The sequence below is a fragment of the Squalius cephalus genome (genome assembly GCF_949319135.1).
Source record: "Squalius cephalus genome assembly, chromosome: 14".
In the NCBI taxonomy this organism is placed as follows: Eukaryota; Metazoa; Chordata; class Actinopteri; order Cypriniformes; family Leuciscidae; genus Squalius; species Squalius cephalus.
Window position 1 is genome coordinate 13,782,898 of NC_137135.1, and position 25,533 is coordinate 13,808,430.

At 39.4% G+C, this 25,533-nt stretch overlaps 1 protein-coding gene across 2 annotated transcripts; it reads right to left on the minus strand.

The window, feature by feature from the left end:
• Positions 1–1,314: 1,314 nt before the first annotated feature.
• Positions 1,315–24,227, minus strand: ctbp1l (C-terminal binding protein 1-like). Of its 2 annotated transcripts, none has more exons than XM_079893093.1 (11): positions 24,106–24,227; positions 23,049–23,106; positions 22,653–22,816; positions 12,432–12,586; positions 12,213–12,357; positions 11,913–12,119; positions 7,110–7,324; positions 5,297–5,427; positions 4,994–5,121; positions 3,922–4,042; positions 1,315–3,827 (listed from the first exon to the last, which is right to left on the minus strand). In XM_079893093.1, the coding sequence occupies exons 3-11, from the start codon at positions 22,708–22,710 to the stop codon at positions 3,638–3,640; spliced, it is 1,350 nt and encodes a 449-aa protein (XP_079749219.1). In that variant the 5' UTR covers positions 22,711–22,816; positions 23,049–23,106; positions 24,106–24,227; the 3' UTR covers positions 1,315–3,637. The 2 variants fall into 2 exon arrangements, with proteins under 2 accessions (XP_079749219.1, XP_079749220.1); XM_079893094.1 differs by having other exon boundaries at positions 24,097–24,198.
• Positions 24,228–25,533: the final 1,306 nt, after the last annotated feature.

Sequence of the window (25,533 nt, forward strand, 5' to 3'; positions counted from 1 at the left end):
TCAGCTTTTCAATTCATGTCAGAAAAGAGCGAGCAACCAAGGGTTTAATCTTTAGGATTTTATTAAAATACCTTGTGGAATTTACCATCAGAGGTTACCATCACAAACATGATTGTTTTCTAATAAAAAAAAAAGTAAACAAAAACAAAAGTAAAGCTTAAGAGCCTAGTTACAGGATTTTTTTTTTTTTTGTGTTGTTTTTACTTTTTTGCAGTCTGGTGATGGGGGGAGGAGGGGGGGGGGGGTCAATTCACAACAAAAAGAAGGTAAGAGAAAGGAATAAAAAGTTCACATGTTGTAAAAATACATTTCCCAACTTCAACGTTACACGCAGTTCTATTAAAACATTCATTCTTCTGTTGTTAGGTGTCAGTGCGACAAATACGCAAAAAGAAAGGAGGAGAAAAGAGCGATAGAAAGGAAAAGTATCAGAGAAAGACACTCACTGTTGAAAGATGGACTGTGTAAGAGAGCTCTGGAGATCTTCGTTCGGATCGAGGAAGAGTGTAACTGGCGGCTGTAGGATATGTGTGTATTATAACCCTGAGAGAGAAACTGACTTCTCCAAGTCCATATCTGTCCTCTCCAACCTCCCTTCATGGACTAGATGTAACCACACCGGCGGCTCCTGAAAGGGTCTTTCATAGTGCCCGAGCATTTCACACCTCAAGTGAAAGCCATTCGTGTTCTCTAGAAATATGCACCAAGCACACAGAGCAACATATGGCTAAATAAATCAGCTTCCTCTCTCTTGCATGCGTGTTTGCAGGGGGAAGAGGAGAGGTCGGGTGTTTGTAGAGGAAAAAGCCCACCACAATCTACAACATTAAGGCAGCGCGGGGACCACGTGATGACGGGGGGGCCTTCAGACGAGAAACGGGATTCCTGGATGCGGAGAGTGAAAGTATCGAACGAGACTCATCTTGAAATGTTTCAATACAACATGTTGAACACTGAATGACACAAACTAGATCAAAATGTCTCATTTCTTGGTTTTAACACATGGCACGCATCTCGTATCGGAGATGATGCCGACGGCAAAGAAACACCACGATAATGCTAGAAGAAACTCGAAAACTTCAAAAACCTTGTAGTACAGAGAAATTTTACAGAGCAGCTATAAAGTGTTGACGAGAAAGGGCATCACTTCATTCTATGACAAGCTGCACGTCAATCAAAATTCAACATCAAAACGTGGCCAATGGGGAGGCGAGGGGGAGGGGCCTGATAGGTACGACCATCTCATTATCATGCATTAATCCATGAGGATTGGCAATTGAGGACGACGGCCATCTGGGGAAACTTACCACAACATCACCTATCTAGAACAAACTGTTTGTAGGCAGAAAAACATCCCCTATCACACTACTGCCATTTCCAAATAAGTTTAGGACCCCTCTTCTCAGTTTATTAACATACATGTCGACAAAGACGTGAAACTGTGCTCCTTTATACAGAAAATGACAAAAATCACAGATCAAGAACTTTCTAAAGCTAAAGCCTGAGATTCAAACTACATCTAATGAAACAATATAATAGACATCCTATGCTTGAAGGAATAAAAAAAAAAAAAAAAAAAAAAAAAAAACCCTTTATTTTGTCATTTGCAAATTAACTGATGTACTGGATAAGCAGTCGCACACGGTCACACACATGCAGACTCATTCACACCCCCTCACAAATAGGAACCTATGATCTAAAAAAGCTGTACAAAGCGAGAAAGATTTGAGCATACATTCAATATCTGTTACTGAGGTACTAGAAAGGCCTTTCTCTTCAGACGGAACGCTATCCCGAGACACTCTCCTACCTTCTTTGGAAAGCAACCAGCGTTTCAGTGACCTAGCTTTTACATTCTTTCCACCTTATCTTCTGTGCTCTAAATGGTGAAAACGCAGAGAAAACAAAGGCTGATTTCGTAGAAGACGCCCATGCAAATGTCAAGCTCAGGGTATGACCTGCTTTAACAGTGTGGCACAGAGCTGCCACATCACCCATATCCTGGTATCTGGAAGTGTGTAGATGAGTGACAGATTGAGCAGCCCACAACAGGTCTGAACCTTCACGAGAAGGCTCGCTGTGCAACCATCGGCTGAGCCCAAACCTGAGGGGGAAAGCAAGTCGTCGCCACCTGCTGGCCATCAACGTTACTGCAGCCTCCAGAGCACAGAAGCCCCAGCTCGCCTAAACCAGGACTTCCTCCCTAAAAGGTGGATGAAGTTCGGTTTGTTTTATCAGGCCTGTATGAAAACGTATTACAAAGTGTATTAAGAGTTTAAGTGCCTTGTGGAAAGGAGGAAGGGCAGGCGAATGCGCTACACAGTGATTTCATGGGAATCGATGGAGGGGGCGAGAGGACGAGAGCGGAGATATGAAGGGTGGAACGGTGTGCCTCGCCACGTCAAAAAGAGAAGGCCTAATCGGAAAAGGAGGCACAAGGAGGAAGTACAGCAAGAGATAATCCAGGACAGAGAGAAGATATGGAAAACAAGGCAAATATTCTTCAAATGGCTAAGAATAAAAAAGGTGCCAATATTATCAGCTTAGCAATGGTGGATCTCAGTATGAGTCAAGGGGAGGTCAATGTTGAACGCACATTGTAAAAAGGGCATCTGTTTTTTGTTTGTGTCGGATATGTTTTGTTAAAACCAGCTATTTTACAGTTTGTCAAATGAATATGGCTTTGTTTGAAACTTTCGTTTATGAAGATGGCAGCCTTACGAGCAATATCCCATCATCTAGCTGTTCACAAAGCAGCACAAGGGGCGACACAAAATAAAATTAAGTCAGCCATCACAAGACGATGGAATCTCACATATGCAATTTCAATGACACTGTTATGCAGACCTCAGGCATTACGGATGCTGAAAATCTTGTGACTTAAAGTGGAGCACATGATCAAACCCCCAACAGCTCTGGGGGTAAATCTCTCGTTTTCTGAAAGACAGAGAGAGAGAGAGGGAGAGACGATGGACAATTCTAGAAGATGCCTTCCACATGAAGAGAGAGTTAGAGGAACGCGAAACATCTGAGCTCTTCCCATGGACCGAGTTACTCTTAGCCACGGGCAATCACCATTAGCCTTGATCTCTGTTATTGAACACCAGCTGTGAAATAAACACTGATGGCTGCTGAATTTAATCAAATATGTTAGCCAGCTGTTACTTTGTGTTGATGATCAAGACGGGACAGGTTGAGAAGGTTTTACAAATTTATGCTAGGAGGAGAATGGGCAGGGGACGAAGGAAAGAAAACAAGGTCCATGCGTTTATTTCCACGCTGTTAAAACATTAGAAAAGAACAAAATGTAAGAAACACTACTCGGAAACAAACTCCAACTAGTCCAGAGTAGATACAATGCAAAGGAATTGGGATTTCGTAGCTTACAAATAGTGTGTATCAACCCAATTATTGAATCCTTGAGAGAAGTTATTGCTTTCTGCCAGAGTGATCAACAGAGGATACAGCGAGTGGAAATGAGGGGTACGTTTTGGGGTAGAGGGTTTCACTCCTGGGTTTGTATATGTGTTCTGTTGGACTGGGGTGACCCAAGGTCACATTGAAAGCAAGGGGTGTCGGTCCCCCTGGGTGAGGTGAAAGGGCATCAATCAGGGCAAAGATGGAATGTGCTGGGATGCTATTGGTCGGAAGGGATGTCTCTGTCCGCCTCTGCCTTGGAGGGTTGTCCAGGCGATGGGGTATGAGGCGGGTGTGAGACCGGGGCAATGGCGTGGGCCAGGGGCAGAGATCCAGCCACAATTCCCTCCACTCCTGCCCCGGCTCCAGGCAGCCCGCCCGCTGCTACACCAATCAGCCCTGCAGGGAACCTGCGACAGAGAGACGGTCAGTTTTTACTCTCTCAAACAACATGCTGACATACTGTAGGGCATCTAATAGCAGTCGGGACAGAGGTGTCGTCACCTATAGGCTGCAGCTCCGTTGAGTTCAGAGTGCACGGTGGTGGCCTCCATAGACGGCCACTGAGAGGCTGCCATCAAATACTCCTTATTCACACAGTTCTTCAGACTGTCCGGGATACGACCTGCACGGACACAAGAGAGCAAGGACCATGAATGAAAGCCTCGCATCAAAGACACAGGCTGTGTCATTCATTATCAGTCATTTATACAGCGTCAACACAAGAAAGGCTGATAAACTCTCAGGGCTTTATATGTGGTTTTATGCTGATAGAACCAGCTAAGGAAATTTCTCTCAATTGAATTGGGAGTATTTTAATAAGTTATTTTAACCTCCATTTCCACAATGATTTCTTAAATTACTCCACAGACGTATGATATTGTGAAAAGGTGGTGACACCAAAAACACCAGCATAATAAAAACGGTTATGAAAATCTCTTCAGAAAGAGCAAGGCCATTTTAACTAACTTGTTAGAGAGCAAAATGGAAACAACACCACAGACCCCAGACTACGAAAAGCCTACAAAGTGCTTTTTAAGCTCCCCTAACCAACACCACACCCATCTGTAAAATAGCTTTAACTGTTAACAGTTTAAACTGCCGATTTTACTCGATCATTTCTACAGAGGAAAAAATTGCAGACGCTGAAACTCCATACTGAAATAATAATGATAAAAATAAATATTTATGCAACTACATTGCCAACAGTTGTTTGTTTGATGGTGAATTTGTTTGATGATCTGTTAACATTTTTCTTGAGTTACCAAACTTTGCAAATTTCAGTTGCTTAATTAACGCTGGCCTTGTCGCTGTGCAAAACGATTAAGCACTGTGTCGTGTGCTTAAGTGACAGTCTTAATCTGAACATCCTCACACAAACCTACTGCATCTTAATTATAACTACACATGTAAGGATACTTAAATGTTTTGTATTACTCGTTTATTCTATGATAAGTGTTGCAAAGCATGTCAAACACGCATAGAATAAAATAAGTGAATCCTCCTGCAAAGCATTTAATTGAGCAGATCTCCCCAGCAGGCACAGGCTGATAATGAACACCTGGTGTTTTCTGACCTGTGATGGCTCTGCGCACCTCCCGCGCCGCCTCCTCTCTGGCCTCAATGGAGGCCTGTTCACTGTACCAGGATGTGTGTGGGGTACAGATAAGATTTGGGGCGTCCTTCAGTGGGCCCTGAGAGAAACTGATCAAGAAAATGGGGTAAGTGTCAGGTTAAGAAAAAAAAAACAGAAAAAAAAACTTGTGTGAATGAGTTGTGTGGGGTGCGGGTGGGTATCACAGGCCAATCGTTGAATATGGATTATAAAGTTATTGGATTATAAAATAATGAAAGCAAAAAGAAAACTGGTTTCTCTCACCTGAAGGGCTCTGTCTCATGGACGTCCAGCGCTGCTCCCCGTATTCTGCCCTCTTTCAGAGCCTGGGCCAACGCTTTCTCATCCACTAGACCACCACGCGCACTGTTCACTAAGAAGGCGCCCTGGCGCATCTACAAAAAAAAAACAATGATATATAATCACAATCAATATAAGGAAGCCAATTTACCCGTGTCGGTTAACCGGCAAAATACCGGAAGTGGTGCATTCCATGGACGAGGAGCCATGAACAGCATTATTAGGCCGTTTTCTACTGCTGCATGATATATTAAAACCCATTTAAAAACCAGACTATAGCATAGTGCTATTGTGAATTCACAATGGCTGAAATTCAATTAAATAAACATATGCCCTGCGGATTAAATATATATTCGTTTTATTTACACGAGTGTAGGTTTGTTTGATTTATATTATGTATATTATATACATTAAGTGTTGTTCTATAAAACCCATATGATTACTTGCTTTAGATACTTTATCTGAATCAAATATTATTGCCTCATTGTTACGTGTATTTTAAGTCATTTTAAAGGCTATTGTATGCTTAGGTCTTTTTATTACCACACTTTTTTTTTTTTATACGATTACCAAAATAATCGTTAGTGACTGACAGCCCTCCCAACTTCCCAAACAGAGGTAACTTTCAGGGTATGCAAGTAGACATAGTAACTATGAACCTAGCATCAGTTTGCATGACAGTTTTTGCACAATATTATATAGTTTCATTGATTTTATTTTTATTATAAAGCAGTATTATAACCACGCAATGTTTATCTTAATTTACTCTATTTCCACGGATAATCATTCAAAATTCTTTTTGCAACATAGCGCTTTCTATATTATGCATTTCGATAATAAAAATACATGATAGATCCCACCTTACAACAAATTAAGCAAAATGACTAGTAAAAATGAACAAAACAGCAATATCTCTGCAAATAGAGACTGTTTTTAGTTCAATCAATCTTTCTGCAATTTATGTATTTAGCATAAAAAAAAAAATACAATTCTTGTTGAAATAAACGGATTAAAAACATAACATAAAAAGGATTGCACATCCACCCAGCAGGTGGTGATATGCACAAAGAATATAAAAAAAACAGAGTAGTAGTATGTTGCACTTCAACTTAGTGTCCATTTCCATGTGAACTCCTGTATTTGGAGTCACTGTTGAGAATGTCTCTGTGTATATCATGATGGGTCTTTGGAACCGATAACTTCGAGTAAGAAAGGTTTGGGTTAATCAACCAAGACTTCAGGGTTTATGTGACAGTAAGTTAACCCTGCTGTCTGCAATATTCCCCAAGAGTATGACATTTTGCACTCAAAAAGAGTGTTCACTTAATAGCAGCGACTGCAGCTTAGTAATGACTTGTGATTGAATCACTTTCAGTATTTTGCTCCTTTTAGGTTCCATCAGACAGAGATAACAATGTTTGTGTCTGCCACAGATGTGTTGGAAGAGTAAATCCTTCTCCCATTTATCTTGGGAATAATTGTGTAATACACACGGCATCGGCAGTTTACTTCTGAAAATTAGGCCAGATTGCCTTCATACCAACTGTGAGCCGTACTGGAGTTCACATGAACAAGATGAATAATCCAGTCCTTCATTTTCCAGAATGGGGTGCGGTCCCATCGCATAAACCCAAGTTTCAGAAAACAGCTTTCACAGAAAGCAAATGAATCAAACTCTGATGTCAAACAGACCCAGGTTCATAGCGAAAGCAGTCAGAGAACCATATGGCTTCAACAGTGCTGTTAAATGAGTGTTACTGGAGAGCTGCATTTGTACCTGTTTGATGGTGAAGTCATTGATGAGGTGGTGGTTGTGTTCATTTAAGCTGCAGTGTAGCGAGACGCAGTCCGAGTGGATGAGCAGGTCCTGTAGTGTCGCCATGCGCTGGAGCCCTAGTGATCGCTCCACCCCATCCGGCAGGTACGGGTCATAGAAAATCACCCCAAACCCGAACGCCTTTGCCCTCAGAGCAACTGCCTGGCCCACACGTCCTAAAAACAGCCATCATAACAAACCGGTTTATTCTTAGCTCAGTTTTGACCACATTACTAATCTCAAATCAGTTAAAACCAGAGATTAGATTGAGGTTCATAAAATGATTTTCATTTTAAGGCAACACACCCCAGGTGAAGAAAAACTAATATATCACCAAACTTCCCCAATTGACTGTTTACATTAAAAAAATATAGTTTTATGCAAGTTTTCTGAAAAGTTATCTTTAAATATGCAACCTAATGTAGTTAGGTTTACACTGATGTTAAAATGAAGCATACTTTATGTAATGCTACAGTAACACTGCGGTTTGCTTTCAGAAGTTGTAGGGATGCTTTCTTCTCACAAAAAGGATGTGAAACATGTATGTTGGTTATACCATTTTCAGGTTTTTTAGATATATTTAAATAGGGCTGTCAATGTTAACACATGCAATTAATTCAATCCTTGATGCGTTAAAATAATTTAACGCAAATAAATTACTTAAGCATGTGAAATTGCATCATTAACAATTTATGTCACACATTAACATGATCTCAGAAGTCGTGAGTTTATCACACTGAGCTTCTACAATGGCACAAGCACCTGTAACACTGGTAGGCGTAAATTTCTATCCTAACCTTTCAATCCGATTTCGCTTCTCTGCTTGTGATTAGTGTTGTCATGATACAAAAAATATATACTTTGATACCCAACTGAAATACCTTCAATACTAATACTGAATCAATACCACGGCAAACAACTAAAACAGAAAAAGTAATTGAATAATATGAAAGAAATTCATTGATTTATAAAAATAAAAACTGACTTAACCAGTGCGTTCCTGCCCTGCATCTTTGACCATTCCCTCTTCCTTTATTAAAAAAATAATTACATTCCACAGTGTGAATGTCCTTACAGAGATGTTTGCAACAATCACTATCAATCAAGTTAACATTTGCTATTTAAAATTTGCTGAACAGGTTAGGGGTGGGTGATATGACCAAAATCTTTTATTATGATATATTTGAATATTTTTTTATTTCACAATATAGTTTTCACTTTTATTTTATCTTTATAAAAAAAGTAAAAAAAGCAAAAGAAGCAAATTACAACAATATGACAAATACCATATAAGAAAGATAAATGAAATAAACTTTTTATTTTTCAGGTAGGCTACGGTAGGTCTACTTAAAGGGATAGTTCACCCAAAAATGAAAATGCTGTCCTCATTTACTCACCCTCATGTTGTTCCAAACCTGTATGACTTTCTTTCTTCTGCTGAACACAAAAGATGATGTTAAGAAAGTCGGTAACCAAACGACTGATGGACCCCACTGACTTCCATAGTAGGAAAAAAAATTACTATGGAAGTCAACGGGGACCAGCAACTGTTTAATTACCAACCTTCTTTAAAATATCTTCTTTTGTGTTCAGCAGAAGAAAGGAAATCATACAGGTTTGGAACAACATGAGGGTGAACATGAGGGAAAAACATTTTCATTTTTGGGTGAACTATCCCTTTAACAGCAGTCAGAAATGAAATCAAATGTAAATATAACACAGCATAGTCTTCATTCTATTAACTAACTGCATTCTGACTCTTAACTCTTAATAAATATAGTTAGGGTATTCAGTCAAGCAGTGGCCGGCCTTCTATTTTCTTTTATTGTTTGATTAACAGACCGCATCAGGTATACTAGGCTGCTGTCACTTTAAGACCTGCAGTGCACAAACCCAATACACTGGAACACATCCCAATTCTTCCTCAACTGTTTTTGTTCACTAAAAACATTCACGACCAGGACGTGCATTTTTTATTTTTGACCATTCAAGCACAATAATCTGCGAAAGAGAACTGAATTTGTGATTGCATGCTGTCTGAAAGGCGGCTTTCTGTGCACACGCTTCAGATCTGACCACAGCAGCGCTAGTAGTGCATTGAATTCTGAAAACCTTTAAACCACACGTCAAGTGCTTTATTTTCTAATGCACGCATGTTTCTTTGTTGCTTTAAGACACAGGTGTCAAACTCAGTTCCTGGAGGGCCACAGCCCTACACAGTTTTGTTCAAACCCTGCTTCAACACACACACACCTGCAGTTTTCAAATAAGCCTGAAGGACCTGATTAGCTGATCAGGTGTGTTTAATTAGGGTTGAAGCTAAACTCTGCAGGACTGTGGCCCTCCAGGAACTGAGTTTGACACCCCTGCTTTAAGACGTCAATCCATCATGCATTGCGCGGATATGTTTTACTCCCGGGAGTGGAAGCAGAGCTCTGCACACACACCCTGAACCCTCCTGCTGTCACACATCAACGCAAATGAAGGGCAGCGGATCTTATTAGAAGAGTCATTCTTTAAGAACCGGCACTAATAAAATGTGGTATCGTACCATTTTTAATAACAGGGTATTGTGATACCTTACTAGTACTGGTTTATTGTGCAACACTATTTGCGATTAAATCATTTTAAGCCACTTAAACTCCGGGAAAGTTCAGTCCAGTTATACAGTAAGCAAATTCATTCAAACAATCAGTCCAAAAAAAGCAATTATGTAAAAAGAAAATCAGGCTAATACATCAGAGATGGCGGAGAACAGTGACTTGCGGCCAGTTTTCAGTTAATTATTCATTCCAGTGTCTGTTTAGCTTTAAAACACAAGCTCTGTCATATTCTGTGATTGTTTCTGAAGAGCGAGAGCCCTCCCGCATCGTGCTGTTTGAAATACAGACTAAACAGAACTTCTAAACATCCCACTGCTGGAATGCAAGCTACATTTCTCGGCTGAATAAAGCAAACCAGCGTATCGCTAGTAAAGTTTTGATGGATGCGGCTTGTAATCAAGGTAAAGAAGATTGCGGTGACGTACAGGAGTCGTACAGTAAGTGCCCAAGTCTGTTATATTGATGAGAAAGCAAACAAATGTTTTTATCTGTCATGTGTACGTTGCTGTGTTTAGTAATTGTGAACGGATCCATGTAGGTACAGTATATGCATGCAGTCAGGTCAAGGCAGTTGGTTTAGTTTTAAAAAAAATGTGGTATCTCCACGTGGTCCTGTTTGTTATGACATGTTTAAAATGCAAACGAGCTCTGTTGTTGCACTGTACACTGAATCCTGAAAAGTTCAATCGTGTTTCATTTTTTTTTTATCTATTGACAGACTCAAAGCATTATCATATCGCATATTGCATTATTTAACGAGTCAGCGCATTTTTCTTCAATGTCGTGCAGCCCTAATGCAAGTTAAGCATGATCTAAAGTAATATGCACTAATTTGCATACAATTCCAGAACAGAAATCCTAACATTGGATAAAGCCTTGTTCAAAATTCTTGTTTCATTTTATTGACATACTATAGGTAAATGTTTTTACTAAAGGGATTTCGGATATCTCTTATCGCTCATAAATTAGAAGATACCACCAGAAAAAGAAAAGAGCATGTACAAATAAAACATTGTATAAAACTAAGCGAATGGTATTTATGTATGTATATTGGTTTTATTTTTGTGTCTCTTTTATTCCTTGTAAAGCACTTTGGTCAACTTCGGTTGTGTTTTAAATGTGCTCTATAAATAAATGATTGATTGATTGATTGAATGATACATGAACAAACCTCTCTGTAATAGAGATAAAGAAAAAACTGTATAGTTTGGAGTACGTGCTGACGAAGGTGGAGATTTCTGCCTTAGTGCATGAGAAAAATCTCATTTTGAGAAAAGCACCATTAAAGGTTGTATCAGTGATTTCAGGCCCAAAATAAAATCATCACATTCATCTAATCTTTCCTAACGATCCGCTAGCTGCCCGCCCCATAAGCATGCAGTCAAAAAAAACGCGTCTCTGTAGGCAGCCTAGGCTCTGAGATCTGCACACAAAAACAATTGCTTTCACCAACCACTCAAAACCAAAACAAATAGTGTTCCAACCAATCACCGACAGGGGGAGGGTGTTGTGAGGTTTTGTGCTCGTGCACGGCTGCACGCGAAGTCGGAGCTGAAGAAGAAGCTGGCTCAAAACCTCACAACACCCTCCCCCTGTCGGTGATTGGTTGGAACACTATTTGTTTTGGTTTTGAGTGGTTGGTTAAACCAATTGTTTTTGGTTGCAGATCTCAGAGCCTAGGCTGCCTACAGAGACGCGTTTTTTGACGGCATGCTTATGGGGCGGGCAGCTAGCGGATCGTTAGGAAAGATTAGATGAATGTGATAAAAAAAAATTTGGGCCTGAAATCACTGATACAACCTTTAAAATCTCTAGACACACACACACACAAAAAAAACGTATGGGTATTTTGGACGTTTTCTTTCCACTAGTCTGAAACAATTTGTTATGAATAGCTAAATAGCCCAAAATCTGAAAGTGCATAAAACATTTTTTGACTGTAGTGTCTTGCTTAAATCTTTAGTGAATTAATATTTAAATAAATTCTCCATTAATATTTAAATGCTGCTGTTCGTCATGTTTTATACTTCGTTATACAACTTCTATTGTAGTTATATATATTGAGTATAACCATGCTGTCAGCGGTCACCTTAATAGAACTGATTCATTCATACAGCCTTGGTTTTCCTGCCAGCCCTGATTTAATCATATCAGGACTCACCCAGTCCGATGATGCCCAGCGTTTCCCCTCGAATACGCGCAGCGCCTCCGGCCACCTCCCGGATCTGCTCCACGCTGGAGGCACGGGTGCCCTCACGCAGAGCCTGATGCATCCAGGTGACGCGGCGATACAGATTCAGAATTAGACACATGGAAGTGTCTGCCGTCTCCTCCACAGACGAGGCTGGCACATTACACACTGCTATACCTGTTTAAGACGGAGAACCAGTTTAAACGCTCAGTCTGACTGAAACTCATTCAATCAAACGTGATCATTTCACAGCACAGGAACAAAACTCACCCAGCTCTGCTGCAGCTTTTATATCAACATTGTCAAATCCACTGCCAATCCTCACAATGACCCGAAGACCTTTAAACTTGTCCAGGTCGTCTCGCGAGAGTGTAATGGTGTGATAGAGCAGAGCGCCAACAGCCTCATTTAGGACCTGCAGCAGAACAAAAACCCATTATATACGGACTGCATAAAAGCCTTGGATATGGGCACAACATGTGACATTACCTTCTCGTGGATCTCCTGTGTGGACTGGGCATCACAGAAGGCCACGGTGGCCACGTCCTTCAGGATGGGCATCTCCACAGTACAGTCCCGCCCATCCAGCAGTGCCACCAGAGGACGAGGGTGCATGGGCCCATTGAGGATGGGTGGTCGAATACCTGCAGGTCACCAAAGATCATTTCTTACACATAATGGAAACACAAATTGTTCATTAAATTACCAAAATTCTCATCACAAACACTACATGTCCTTTGACATGAACCTACAAGCAAACATTTTTACATAAGTACAGTAAAGCAGCACCTAAACTCAAACAGCCAATGAGAACAAACACCAAAGCTTATGGATACTAGTAGGGATGCTCCGTTCGATCGGTATCAGCGGAAAATAGCATTCTATGACTCGATCGGGAGTTACTACAATAGGCCGATCTCACCAACCGATCGCAAATTGATAACGTCAGACTTTAGCGTCGCAGTCCTGTCATGGAGTTATTACGCGTTCTCAAGAAACAATGAACTTATCTTACAGCCTACAGGGCTTGAACGGTCAAATACACGATTCGATCCGATTATGACCATCATGTCAACGATTCGATATCATGAAGCATCGCAATATTACTGCATGTTCGTCAATGAATACAGCAGTCAGATATGTGAACTTGCTTTTTATTTTATCTGCTCCAAGTACGTACAGTTCCTGAATGTAGTCAAACAAAACTTAAGTCTGAACACGGCAGACAACCAGAGCATTTACAACTAATAAACACTTGTAAATACTAAAAACACATGAAACTGTCTCATGTACTTAAGTTACAATAACGCTCACACACGACACATGTACACACACACACACACGCTGTAAATGTTAAAATAGAGGGTGCTTTTTTTATTACTTGCTTTTGTGTTTCGCCTAGTGAGACGCGTGTATGCGACGAATGACGTCAGAATCGCATCAATGCAGAATCATCCACATTGCAACGCATCTTAGAAATTAATTTCCACACCCCTATTGTTTATGTCTTAAGTGAACATAAACAGTGTATTCGGTGTTGAAGTGAAAGCAGGCTAATAAAGATGCAGCCGTCCTTGCCATTCATGTTAATCAAACATTCTCTCATTGCTCTCAACTAAATCACTTTTGTGAAGATTATGCACTGTTTTTGTACAGTGCATTTGATAACTTTATGCAATTTATGTTGTATTTCGATTCAGTACAGCCGCATGCGTTTTAGATGAAAAGAGGGATAGATAGACTATTCCCAAAATGCAGAAAAGCTCGATTTTATAAAGAGAATCCTGTCTGGATTGTAGGACGGAGGAAGGAAGAAATACTCGGCACTTGCTGAATAATATTCCTGATCAGAATACTCATTTTGTAGTTGCAGCGTTTCTTTTTGTTTTTGTCCTCAGTCACATATTGGACAATGTTTAATTACACCTTATGGGTTGTAATTATGTTCAGTTTGACATTAAGTCTTGTAAGATCTTTAATAAGCCAGAGTATCCTAATATGGATAATGTATTGCATAAGCCCTGTTTTAAAGGCCTATCAAATTGTTAATTGCAAAAGTAATATTTGTTGTGCTTATTTATTTGATTCTCAATTAAAACAACAATCTATATTACTGTAAACATCTGGGGTTTTTTTTTTTTTTTTTCAACATTATATAAAAAAAAAAAAAAAAAAAAAAACTGACATTCAAGAGAGTGCTTAATTATTACTTGTATAAAGCTAGAATGATCAGGATCCGTATATCAGCCAAACATGACAAAAAAAATAAAAAAAATAAAAATTCTGTAATCTGTCTCGGCTGCAAAAATCCTGATCGGAGCATCCCTAGATACTAGTCGTGTTAATAACCAACAGCAGCATCTGCCATCGTTTGCAACCAAGATGACATTACCTTCAACGTTCATTACATCAGATTAGTAGATTAACCAGCATTATTAAATGAATCCTGTAAACACATCCTTAAATGCATTAAGAGAAGCAAAACCAAATATTCTCAAGCCTTTCAAGACTATCAGCATTTCTTTTTTACCGAACAGACGACGGATTATTTACGTCAACAAAACGTCCATATCAAATGACACCAACCTATTACAAAGCCAGAAGAGATTTATCATGTTTTGAATGTTAGTGGTCTGATAAATTCCAGGAAATATTTTATGATTGTTAGTATTATGGGGCAAGACAACAAGACTCCCGGGTCCAACCCAACCCCCCCAACCTGACAAACGAAAGTGTGAGCAGGGGACAGAGGGAGGGAAGGAGATGAGGAAAGGGGGCAGGGAGTCTTCACATGACTCATAATGACCTACATTCAGCAGACTGGAAGCTAAATTATCTTTGTCTCCATACTGCTAAACCATCACTAACTACTGCAGGTTTAATACATCAAAAATAGAAATGTCTAAATGTAACAGAGGGGAGGGGAACAGGAAAACAAGCCCCCCCCCACCCCCATCCCAAAGTGCACAGTCAATCCTGCATGGAGCAATAGCCTACATATGCATATCAACATTTTTAGATGTTTAGATTTGAATAGTGATAGTTCACTCAAAACTGAGAAGTGTCATTATTTACACACCCTCATGTCGTTCTTAGGTTTCTTTCTTCTGTGGTGCATAAAAGAAGATCATTTGAAGAATGCTGGTAACCAAACAGATTTGGTCACCATTGACTTTCATTGTATGGACAAAAACAACAGACATTTTTCTAAATGTCTTCTTTTGTGATCCATAGAAGAATGTCAGTCAAACATGTTTGCAGTAATTATTTAGTGTGAGAATTTTTCATAAACGTTCAAAATAGTTTCACTTTTGAGAGCCCTGCATTCTTGTCCACTGCACTCCATCTAGTAGATTCGCACATCCCTATTTAGAGATAAAAGTGATTTCTTAAAGTGATTGGATTCAAAGTAACGGTTACAATCTCAATTGTAAAAAAAAATTAAATTTGTTTTAAAGACAAATTCTTGCAGTGAGTTTTAGTATCTCGGTTTTCTGTAAAGGCCATGAAAGTTGTGCAATAACTTCATAGATATTTAGCACATTAATTTTGCTACCTATCTATTAGTTACCCTATTTAAGGTCCGAGCTACCCTTCCATATTTCATCAAGTGTCTAGTGGTCCATTTTGAATAAATATAGATTTGAACATGCCTAGTAAGAACCTGTCACTTACGAATGCACCTCGGCACACACTTTATTTTAGATTGACAACGTAATGGTGAACACAAAGAGGAGGGAGACAGTATAAAGATGCTGTGACAATGCAATACAGCATCGTTACCAGGCAAAATGCCAAATTAAAGATGATTGGTCATGGTCATACAGACTAAAGTCATAGACAGCCATCAGCGCTGCATTTACGGCACATGACAGGTACAGACCTAAAGGCAAATATTTTAGTACAGTGTCACAACTGACTGTAAAAAAAGGGGCAGAGATGTCATTTTTGTTCATATTTGAAGACAGCAGCACTGCACTTTTTTTTTTTTTTTAAATTAGCAGGGTAAAAAGCTGACATATCAGACAATGAGGAACTTCTGCCTGTTACAGCCAAATGCAGAACAACTACAGGAAGGACATTTTTGAGCAAAGGCAAAAACAAATCCAGCCTGGGACGAATTCCTGAAATGTACGGTTCTTGGGACGAGACAGGAAAGGATGCAAGAGGAGAACTTAATTAATCTGTATCATCAGATTCCCATCATGCATCAGGATGTTCTGTGTACCACGATCATTAAACTGCATTACATAACGAACAGTGTTACAAATGGCAAAATTCATTGTGGCATCACCAAATCTGCCCAATTTTAAGAGAAATTAAGAGAAATGTTCAGGGAATGCAGCGTAATGCCAGAAGTATCGATTAACAAGGTGTGGGATTTCGCCCGTCATATAATTACAATCTCATTATCACACTCGTCTAAGAACAGCTGTGGGGGGAAAGGGGGTGTTAAACCGTTCATCCAAGAACTCACAACCCCCAAAACCCATTTCTACCGAACGATGCTCGTGTAAATCCGAACAGCCATGTTACATTCTGTGATTTTAAGACCCAACGCCCCCCTTCCATCACTGACAGGTGTTGCTGCACTGGCGGCTGAGATGGGGGTGGGGTAAGACGCCTCCGTGACACACACTCATGCTATCACACTCCTGTGCACAGCTAATGATTAAGGAGAGCTCCACAACGAGACCTTAAAGACAAATATTTGCACTCTTTCCCTCCAAATCAATGCTTTGTGGAAACGCACACACACTGCGTGATGGCAGCACAGAGCATTCTGGGAGTGGAAGAAACATAACATATAAAACAAGACGCAAAATGGCTGAGCGGCAAAATTCACAGTCCGCGGTGCTCTCGCGAGGAACAATGCAAACACTTATTTCTGTAGGGTCACGGCTCGAGCGCCGGCGAGAGCACAGATGCCGTGTGTTGAGTCCGAGCCAGGCTGCATGAGAAAGAGAGAGGGCCGCAACACAAGCATGGCCATGCAAACAATGCCATTCATTCAGCGCTCATTTCTCTACTTCTCCCCCCTCCCAAACCTTCTCTCGCTCTCCCTCCCTAGCCATTTCACCCCCCACATGGTCCTCACACACACACACACACACACACACATACGGTCTCAAGGAGAGGGGGGGAAGGGTGGGTGGATGATAATACAGCTGCACCACACCCTGCCTCCTGCTTGGCCAACACACACACACACACACACACTCTTGCTCAAGCTGCAAGGACATGCACTATAAGCGGCAAAAAGGAAAATTACGCCTGCTGCTGACACCACACCCATGTGAATTACTCGCACTGCATCTTCAAGGCGACTCACACACACACACACAACATCAAACAGGTACACATAGGTCCAAACCTTGCATCATGAAATCCACGCGCCTGTCTTCTCTCCCCTCCTCTCCTTCTATCGCTCTCTCTCTCCACCCTTTACAATCAGTGTCAGGCTGTTTTTGCCTGGCAGACACCCATCTCCCATGTCATCCACACTTGCCCCTCCCCCACGATGACCGTCCAATCAGAGGCCTGGGCTTCGAGTGCCGGCCAACCAGCACAAACCTCCACTGCATTGACAAGCAGCACTAGAGGCAGTTAGGCAGTTGTTGTTTTTTAAAGAGACAGAGTCTTGTTCTGCTCGCATCTACATGACCTCGCTCTTCCAGAGAAACGCCTCCGGCATCCTCTCCTCCCGCCCCCCTGGCTCTCTTTTCTGCCGTCACTTGGATAAATATCACTGCCATCTGCAGCTGTGGCCATAAAACTGGGCTTAAATATCAGGAAAATGATCAGCAGAGATAGGTTTTCAAATAAAATCGCACTGCCTGAGCTGATGACAGCAGTTTTCTCATAGGATGTTATCTGCAAACAAAACAACTTGCTTTGATAAATAATATGGTTTGACCCGAGGCAACTGCCGATGAGAGTGAAGCTGCCAGCTACAATCTCCATGTTAACTGAATAATGGCACAAGACACGCTCCGTATTTGAATCCGCATTTAAAATGTCACAATTAAGCAATAAAATACAAGAGGCTGTGATATAGGCTTAATATAGTCATTGCAAAGGGCACAATGTGAGCCAAGATTGGAAATTGAGAAGCATTTTTTGTTTATTCAGAACTAGTTTCATTTTTTATTTTTGTTCGGGAACGACCTTCGATCAATGTGGAAATCTTTGAAATTACTAAAGCATTGTTAACAAAAAATGTTAAGAGGGATAGTTCACCCAAAAAGGAAAATTCTGTCATCATTAGTCATGCTGTTCTAAACCTGTATAAGTTTTTCTTCTGATGAACACAAAAGAAGAAAATCTCATACAGGTTTGGAACAACATGAGGGCGAGTAAATGACAGAATTTTCATTTTTGGTGAACTATCCCTTTAAGAAACCAATATCAATAAATGTTTGACGTTTCTTATATTTAAACAGCGCAGCTTAAGGCCTTATTGCTTTAAGAAATTGTTACCACAATAAAAACATTAGAGACCATTTAAAAATCTTACCAAGGAAATGCATAAAGTGTCATCCATCTACCAACATTTGCAATGTAATGGAAGCAGCAAAACATATTTTCATCCTTATTGTGTCGTACATCCGAGTAAAAGTTTATCAAAAAAAACCAAAAACAAGTAGGCCGTGTACTTTGTTCAATGCGTCGGTTATTCACTCTGGATTTTGAGATGTGTTTGTTGCACTCAAAAGTAGAGGCAGATGAACGTGAGCTTGTGAGTTTAAGTGACTAAATGATTGGAGCAGTTTCTCACACGCCACCAGAGAACAGTCTGTCGTTTACACCAGAATATCCATTTATGACATTGTGATTAAAAACATATGCATGGATGAATTGTTTATGAACCTTAACATGTATTAGAAAATAAATAGAGTGAAATTTCCTTTCATGCCGACAAAAAAAAAAAAAAAAAAAATCATACGGCCTGCAAAAAGATTTTCCCATATTTCAACTATTTAACAGGTAACCTTCATGACATTTATATAAAGGTTCAAGATTCAAATAACATGTCAAATTGACCCGCGAGGGAAGGATGTGTTACTTTTTTAAAATTCAACCACAAAACTTTGTGTGTATTTGTGGTTCAAGTGCAACAAAAGTCCTGGGGTCTTGGACCCCTTCTGATGAACACTAAATTTTTAATTTCTCAAAAGTATTTTCCGGATCAAAATGACCCGAGGGAAGGATGTAATTTCAAAAGAAACAGGAAGACAGGGCGGAACTAATCAATGATTAAAACGAATTTCATTATCGATTATTTGCGTCTGCCCACCGTGCACAGAAAACTTCTGCAAGTAGAGTCAAATTACAGCACTGAATAACGTATTTCTATGGACAAAATGCATGTAAAAATAGTGGAGGAAACGGAGTTGAGCTGCTCCTAGAAAGGTACGTGACCCAAGCTGCCCAAACCATGAGAAATCTTTATTTTAAGCATCAAGCTAATGCATTAACGTAATGTTTAACATGGCTTGCCCAGTCATGGCTTGCCTTTGATAGATGCGTGTGCTATTTAATGTGGGATATGTTTCCTTAGCACAAAACTTTAATTTTACGGTTATTTATATCCATATCTGTAAGTAAGTGTTACACATTCACGCAAGTATTTCAATTTTGCATGAAAGGCTCGTCCTGACAGTCTACGTTAAACTTCAAACTTAACGAGTAAATGGGACAAACGGGACGCATTCGAGAGGGAGACAATTAATATTCAGTGCAAAAATATTAATTTCGTTAAATTTAGATTCAAAAGTCAAAATGAAATTCAAGACCTTTATGAGAGTGGTAACTGTGAAGGGAAAATAGCGTGTAGTTGAATGTATAAGTAAGACGTTTCTTACATTTACAAGATAAAGAATGACAAGAAATGAATGAGTGTCTAGAGTGAATGTGTGTGTCATTCATCACATCTGTTAACACAGACTTTGTTTATCTTTATTATTATCTTAATTTTTAATGTAGGGATTTAAACTGTCCTTTTTGCTTTATAGCTCTTTTGCATAAAGCATAGATATATTCACTATATATGTTTTCATATCATTCAGCTGGCACGTTTGTTTGAAGAACAGCATTGGGCAGGATGTGGAATAGTGTTTTTTGTCAAAAATAAAAAAAAACTAAATTGGGCTTTTTATCCAATTAATCTGAGAAACAATTGGCCACCTAATCGATTATGAAAATCGTTAGTTGCAGCCATACAGGGCTGGACATAAATCCACTTTAAAATGCAGCATTCTGTGTAAAAATCAAATGGGTCCGATATGTTTTATGGTCCGCTCTGTGCTCTCGTGTCTCTGGACCGGAGCAGGCAGTCTGTGTGTGTGTGTGTGTGTGTGTGTGTGTGTGTGTGTGTGTGTGTGTGTGTGTGTGTGTGTGTGTGTGTGTGTGTGTGTGTGTGTGTGTGTGTGTGTGTGTCTGTGTGTGTGTCTAACGCAAAGCCAGACTAAACTCACCCCAAGATGAAAAAGACGTACTGTTAAATGTATTAAATGCATTATAGTATATTTGTATTGTACATTTTTAATACTGCGTCTTTTTCACCTGGGAAAGCATTTTTACACTGTCTGAATAGTTCTGTATCCTCTCTATAGTGCATTATGTGCCATTCACCATATTTAAAATTAAAAAAAAAAAAAAAAAAAAGGTAAATGTGTGAACAAACGACCGATTTTAGCCGCAGCTTCAGCATCCATTTATAATGTAGGGGGCGGGGCTTCAGATTCTAGAGAGCATTTGATTCAGAATTCCAAGAATTCCAAGAAAGAATTCCAAGAAAGTTTACATCTTGCAGTTGTGACATCTTTCTCAGAAGCTGAAGTGCAGAGTGATTAAAGTTTTAAATGCTTGTATCTTCTAAATGCGAATGTTGTCATTGTTTTGGAGCACACTATAGCTTATAGATAACAGTAAGGCTAACAAATTCATACTAAAAGACAAAAAAAAAATGTTATTGATTTCATGGGGACTTTAACCCTTTAAGTGTCACCCCCCTTTTTTTAAATATACATGAAAATGCACATTTCGACTTTAAATGGTTGTAATTAAAGAATGCTTTGGAGTATAGACATAAAATTGGTCTTGTTTTAAAGAAGACATTTGGCAGATTTTTGTTGAAGTGAAATAAATTAAGAAAGTGAAACAAAAAAAAAGTTATATAAGTTTGTGTTTATGAAAATGTACAATGTAAAAAATTTAATTATTCATATTTTATATAAAATATATATTTTTAAAACCTGGCCGACTCTAAAACTGCTAGAAAATCAAAGCCAAAAATCTGACTAAGTTGTGTTTCAAATTTTAGGTTGATATCTCAAAAAATGAGCTTTCAGTGAGATTTTGTTTGGGCGCAGTACCAAACATTTTCACTAGGTGACAACCAGACTCCATTACTGCCCATATAAGGGCGCCTTCATTTCCATATGTGTTATTAAAAACATATTAATATATTTTTTTCTAAAATAATTGAATGGATGATATCTTTTGAACTCTTGGCATGAAAACAAACTGAGGTTTCATCCATTCTTTCATGATTTTTCATGTTCATTGCTATTTCAAAATAAAGGTCTGAACACGCCTTAGGAATATGAAAATATTATTGTTGCAAATTGATAAATTACAGCTCCTCTCTAATTTATTTTGGAAATCATTCACCAAATATGAAAACTAGAGTTTGTAAGCTTTCAAATAATATATAGTTTGTCAAGATTAATTTATGTTTATTATAGGATATTACTGTTTTAAATATGTAATGATTTTGGGCCCACCGGTGGGCCGGTGACACTTAAGAGGTTAAGAGATGAGACTACGTTCACCAAATCTAAAGAGAACTAGCTTTCCCTAGATTTTATAACAATGGCAGAAAATGGACAGGAGTTTCATTCATTTAGTAGTAATGTACTATATAATAAAGAACACACAGGCACTGTTTTTAATAACAGTGGTTTGAGTGTCTGTGCTGCCCGTGCCGCCCTACACAAACAGGAAGGAGAAAAGATAAGAGAACAGAGCTCAAACTGTCTAACAACTACATCACCGGCCTCACAAACACTCGTGAAACAACCATATCGCCCATCCATTTCTCAATGTTTGTTAGTTCACATAGTACACTGACACTCTGCCAGTGCCAGATGATTCACTCAAGGTTTACACAGACACATTCAAATATTACATAAATCACTTTTCGATAAACATTTGGATAATACATTTAGGTCAATACATAACAGTCCAATTATTAAAGCAAATGCAAATCTGACCAACCACAGCGTCTAGATTTAAATACAAGGTAAAACAGAAAATCACGTTTTGACGTTCAGCTCAAGACATAAAATGCAAAGCTTTTCAGGCCTGTGTGTCTGGTGGTGGATGCAAGGATTCACTTAAAGTCAACATGAAATCAAAATGTACCAATTTTTATGGTCTTATTGTGAAGAATTCATCAGTGCACATTATACCAAACATTCTTTCATCAAAACCTAACAACTTGACTTAATTTAACCAACAGGTGTCTGTGAACCGCGTCTCATAACCCAATCAAATCCAGTCCCACCCTAAACGTTATCCTTGAATATCCCACATTATGGACGTAAAGTGGGTGCAAACGTCATTTTATGTTGAATTTAATAGATTTGGGTTGTTGAAAGTCAATAGAGTATATATTGTCCATCTAATATGGTTTCATCTTCTCACCTTCACAGATGCGGTCCAGTCTCTGCCGCTTCACTTTGTGCTTGTCCATCAGAGCCATCGACTGGCAGTTCTTCGGTAAGACCAGCTACGGCCACAACACGATGAGGGAGAGAGAGGGCACAGCACAGCGTTCGGTCCAGAAACCACCCAAATCCTAAAAATAGCTGTGAAGATCAAGGTTACACAGGTTAAGATACAGACCGAAAGCACTTTGACTACCTAAGCGCACCATGAGGGGGTAAAAAAATGCAAAGATAAACATGTCATGCATTTTATCTGGTGTAGTACACCTTGACTATTTATTCTGGAAATGTTTCACAGTGAGGCATCTTCAACCACATAAATGACTCGAACCTTATAAATAGTGCTGGGAAAATGTCAAATGAAACTACCCACCTGATGATGCCAAAGCCAATCAACTACTCTGCTGACGTCACGGTCTTGATAATGGCAGCTGAAGGGGAGAACATCAAACAAGCGTTAGTTATGAACCAGGACCGACCGAGAAAACTCATATCATATTCCCTCATAATTTAAGTTACACTTATATCATCTGAGGCGTTTGAAAGAGGGTAAAGGCCCATATCTCCACCAGCATTAATGTTGTAGTGCCTCAAAGAGGCTACCTTTTTAGTGAACCATTTGATACTTAAACTAAATAACCGTGAAACGAACGAATGTGCGCGTTTTCAGAAACACAAATATTTAGCATGTCACGTTGTTTTGAGCGCTCAGTTGATAACTTCGCGATTATGAACTTCAGTCTCATTTCGCTTAGTTATTTCTCTCTCATGAGGCTCAATGAACAAACCTGTGACTGTGTAGAGTAGTTCAGGACAGGAAAAACTACAGAAGAGCACATATTTTGAGTTCAATATCCCCAAATCGTGACAAGCGTCGTGTCGCCGCGTCTCGAGCGCGAGCCTGCAGAACTGCGCGCGGACAGTCGGTGGGCGCCAGACCAACGGCTGCGGTCTCGAACAATCGCGTTTAACGGGCAAAACTTGCGGTTTCGTTGATTTTACCGGGTGCGTTGAAGTTTTGTCGCGTCCCTCGCTCGCTTCAAGTTCTCAAGTTAGCGCTGAGCTAGCTAATTAGCACATGCAGCAAGACACAATGCAAATGACTACACAATTAACCTCCAAATCCAGTAACGTTAGACAAAACACGCAAAGGAAAACTTAAGAGCTTATTTGTAGGTTTTAATCGCTCTTATAGCTATATTAATCTCTGATAGCGTTGTTTCCCTGACTGTGAATGTACACACTGAGAAAGGCGCTTAGACTGGTTGCTAACTGAGCTACCAAACATTAACGTTAAACACACACACACACAGAGTGTGATAGATACAGTCATAATAACACACTGGAGTCTCGCGGCACACACAATCGAGAGTCTGAAGTGCGTAATGTGTCAAAGATAGTCCAGAAGCAGGGTAACGCACCCCACTCACCCGAAAAAGCGTCTCTGGAGATTGATGTACGGGTCAGTGTGGTCACGGTAGGTGAATCAACTATTCCCCGCTATCACTCGCCATGAAATCTGCACAGAAAAGGAAGTCGAGGCCGCACAGACAACGTGCTGTGGAAAGAGCGAGTATTCAGAGCAGAGACATGAGCGATGTACAGTAGAGCGCCTTCTACAGGTCAGTCTGTCATATTGCGGGATCATGCACTCACTTTCTGTTCTTCATACATCAGATTTATAAGGTAGAACTAGGCCCTACAGAAGCTTGTTTCTGCTACGGAATACAAAAAGTTTATATCTCAAAATTCGGACTTTTTTTTTTCTTGAAATGTAACAAAAAAAAGTCAGAATTGCAAGATATAAACTCAGAATTCTGAGAAAGATGTCACAACTGCAAGATGTAAACTTTCTTGGAATTCTGAATTTTAAATCTCGCAGTTTTGACTCTTTCCTCGCAATTCTGACTTTTTCCTCAGAATTGCGAGATGTAAACTCACAATTGTGATTGTGCTACTTGAAATTCTGAGGAAAAAGTCAGAATTACGAGGAAAAAGTCAAAACTGCGAGATTTAAAATTCAGAATTCCAAGAAAGTCGTCAAAACTGCGAGATATAAACTTAGAATCCTTTTTTTTTTAGAAGTCAGAATTGTGAGAAAGTCAAAACTGTGAGATGTAAACTCAGAATTCGTAAAGTCAGAATTGTGAGATATAAACTCAGAATTCCGAGAAAGAAGTCAAAACTCAAGATGTAAACTCAGAATTCTAAAACTCAGTTCTAATTGTGACCTTTTGTCTCTTGAGTTTATATCTCAAAATTAAATAGAATAAAAAATAAGAAAGGTATTTGTGACTTTTTTAAAATTCAGATTTTTTTCCCCCTCACAATTCGATTTTTATTCCGTGGCAGAAACAAGCTTCCAAAATATGGAGCTTGCTAAATGGGGGACAGAAGGGTAAGATGTGTCAGTAGGCAAGATATCTCGCCCCCTAAATTTGCATTATTTGTCACATGATCATTTATTATTATAGAAAGGGCACTCATATACAGCTGGCTGTAAAATACTTTAAGCAGTTCATACACCATTTATGCTTGTAAATTGTGTAAAACCATGTACATTAATTATTAAACGAAGCATTTCCCCACAATGGTAGCTGTGGGGTAAAATGTTTTATCAGATGTTTAAGGTAAGATGTATCAGTGACTAAGCTAGAGAAATTCTATAACAAAATGTTGAAAAATTACATAAGGACAATCAACAGTCGTATTTCCCATGCTGAGTTATATGATTTGATTCTAACACAACATCTAGAGGCTTATGTCATGCAGACAGAAGGAATTTCTCAGAGAACTCTTGCCACGCAGTAAGATGCTGTGTAAATGTCTAGTTTTATCTTAGAATAAACTGAACCTTT

Excerpts from the sequence above, each read along its gene's own strand:
- ctbp1l (XM_079893093.1), bottom strand. The coding sequence starts at position 22,710 with ATGGCTCTGATGGACAAGCACAAAGTGAAGCGGCAGAGACTGGACCGC. Across the intron at positions 5,122-5,296 it reads CATGAGACAGAGCCCTTCAG|TTTCTCTCAGGGCCCACTGA; the intron begins GTGAGAGAAACC and ends TTTCTTGATCAG. Across the intron at positions 4,043-4,993 it reads GGTGCGCAGAGCCATCACAG|GTCGTATCCCGGACAGTCTG; the intron begins GTCAGAAAACAC and ends GTGTCCGTGCAG.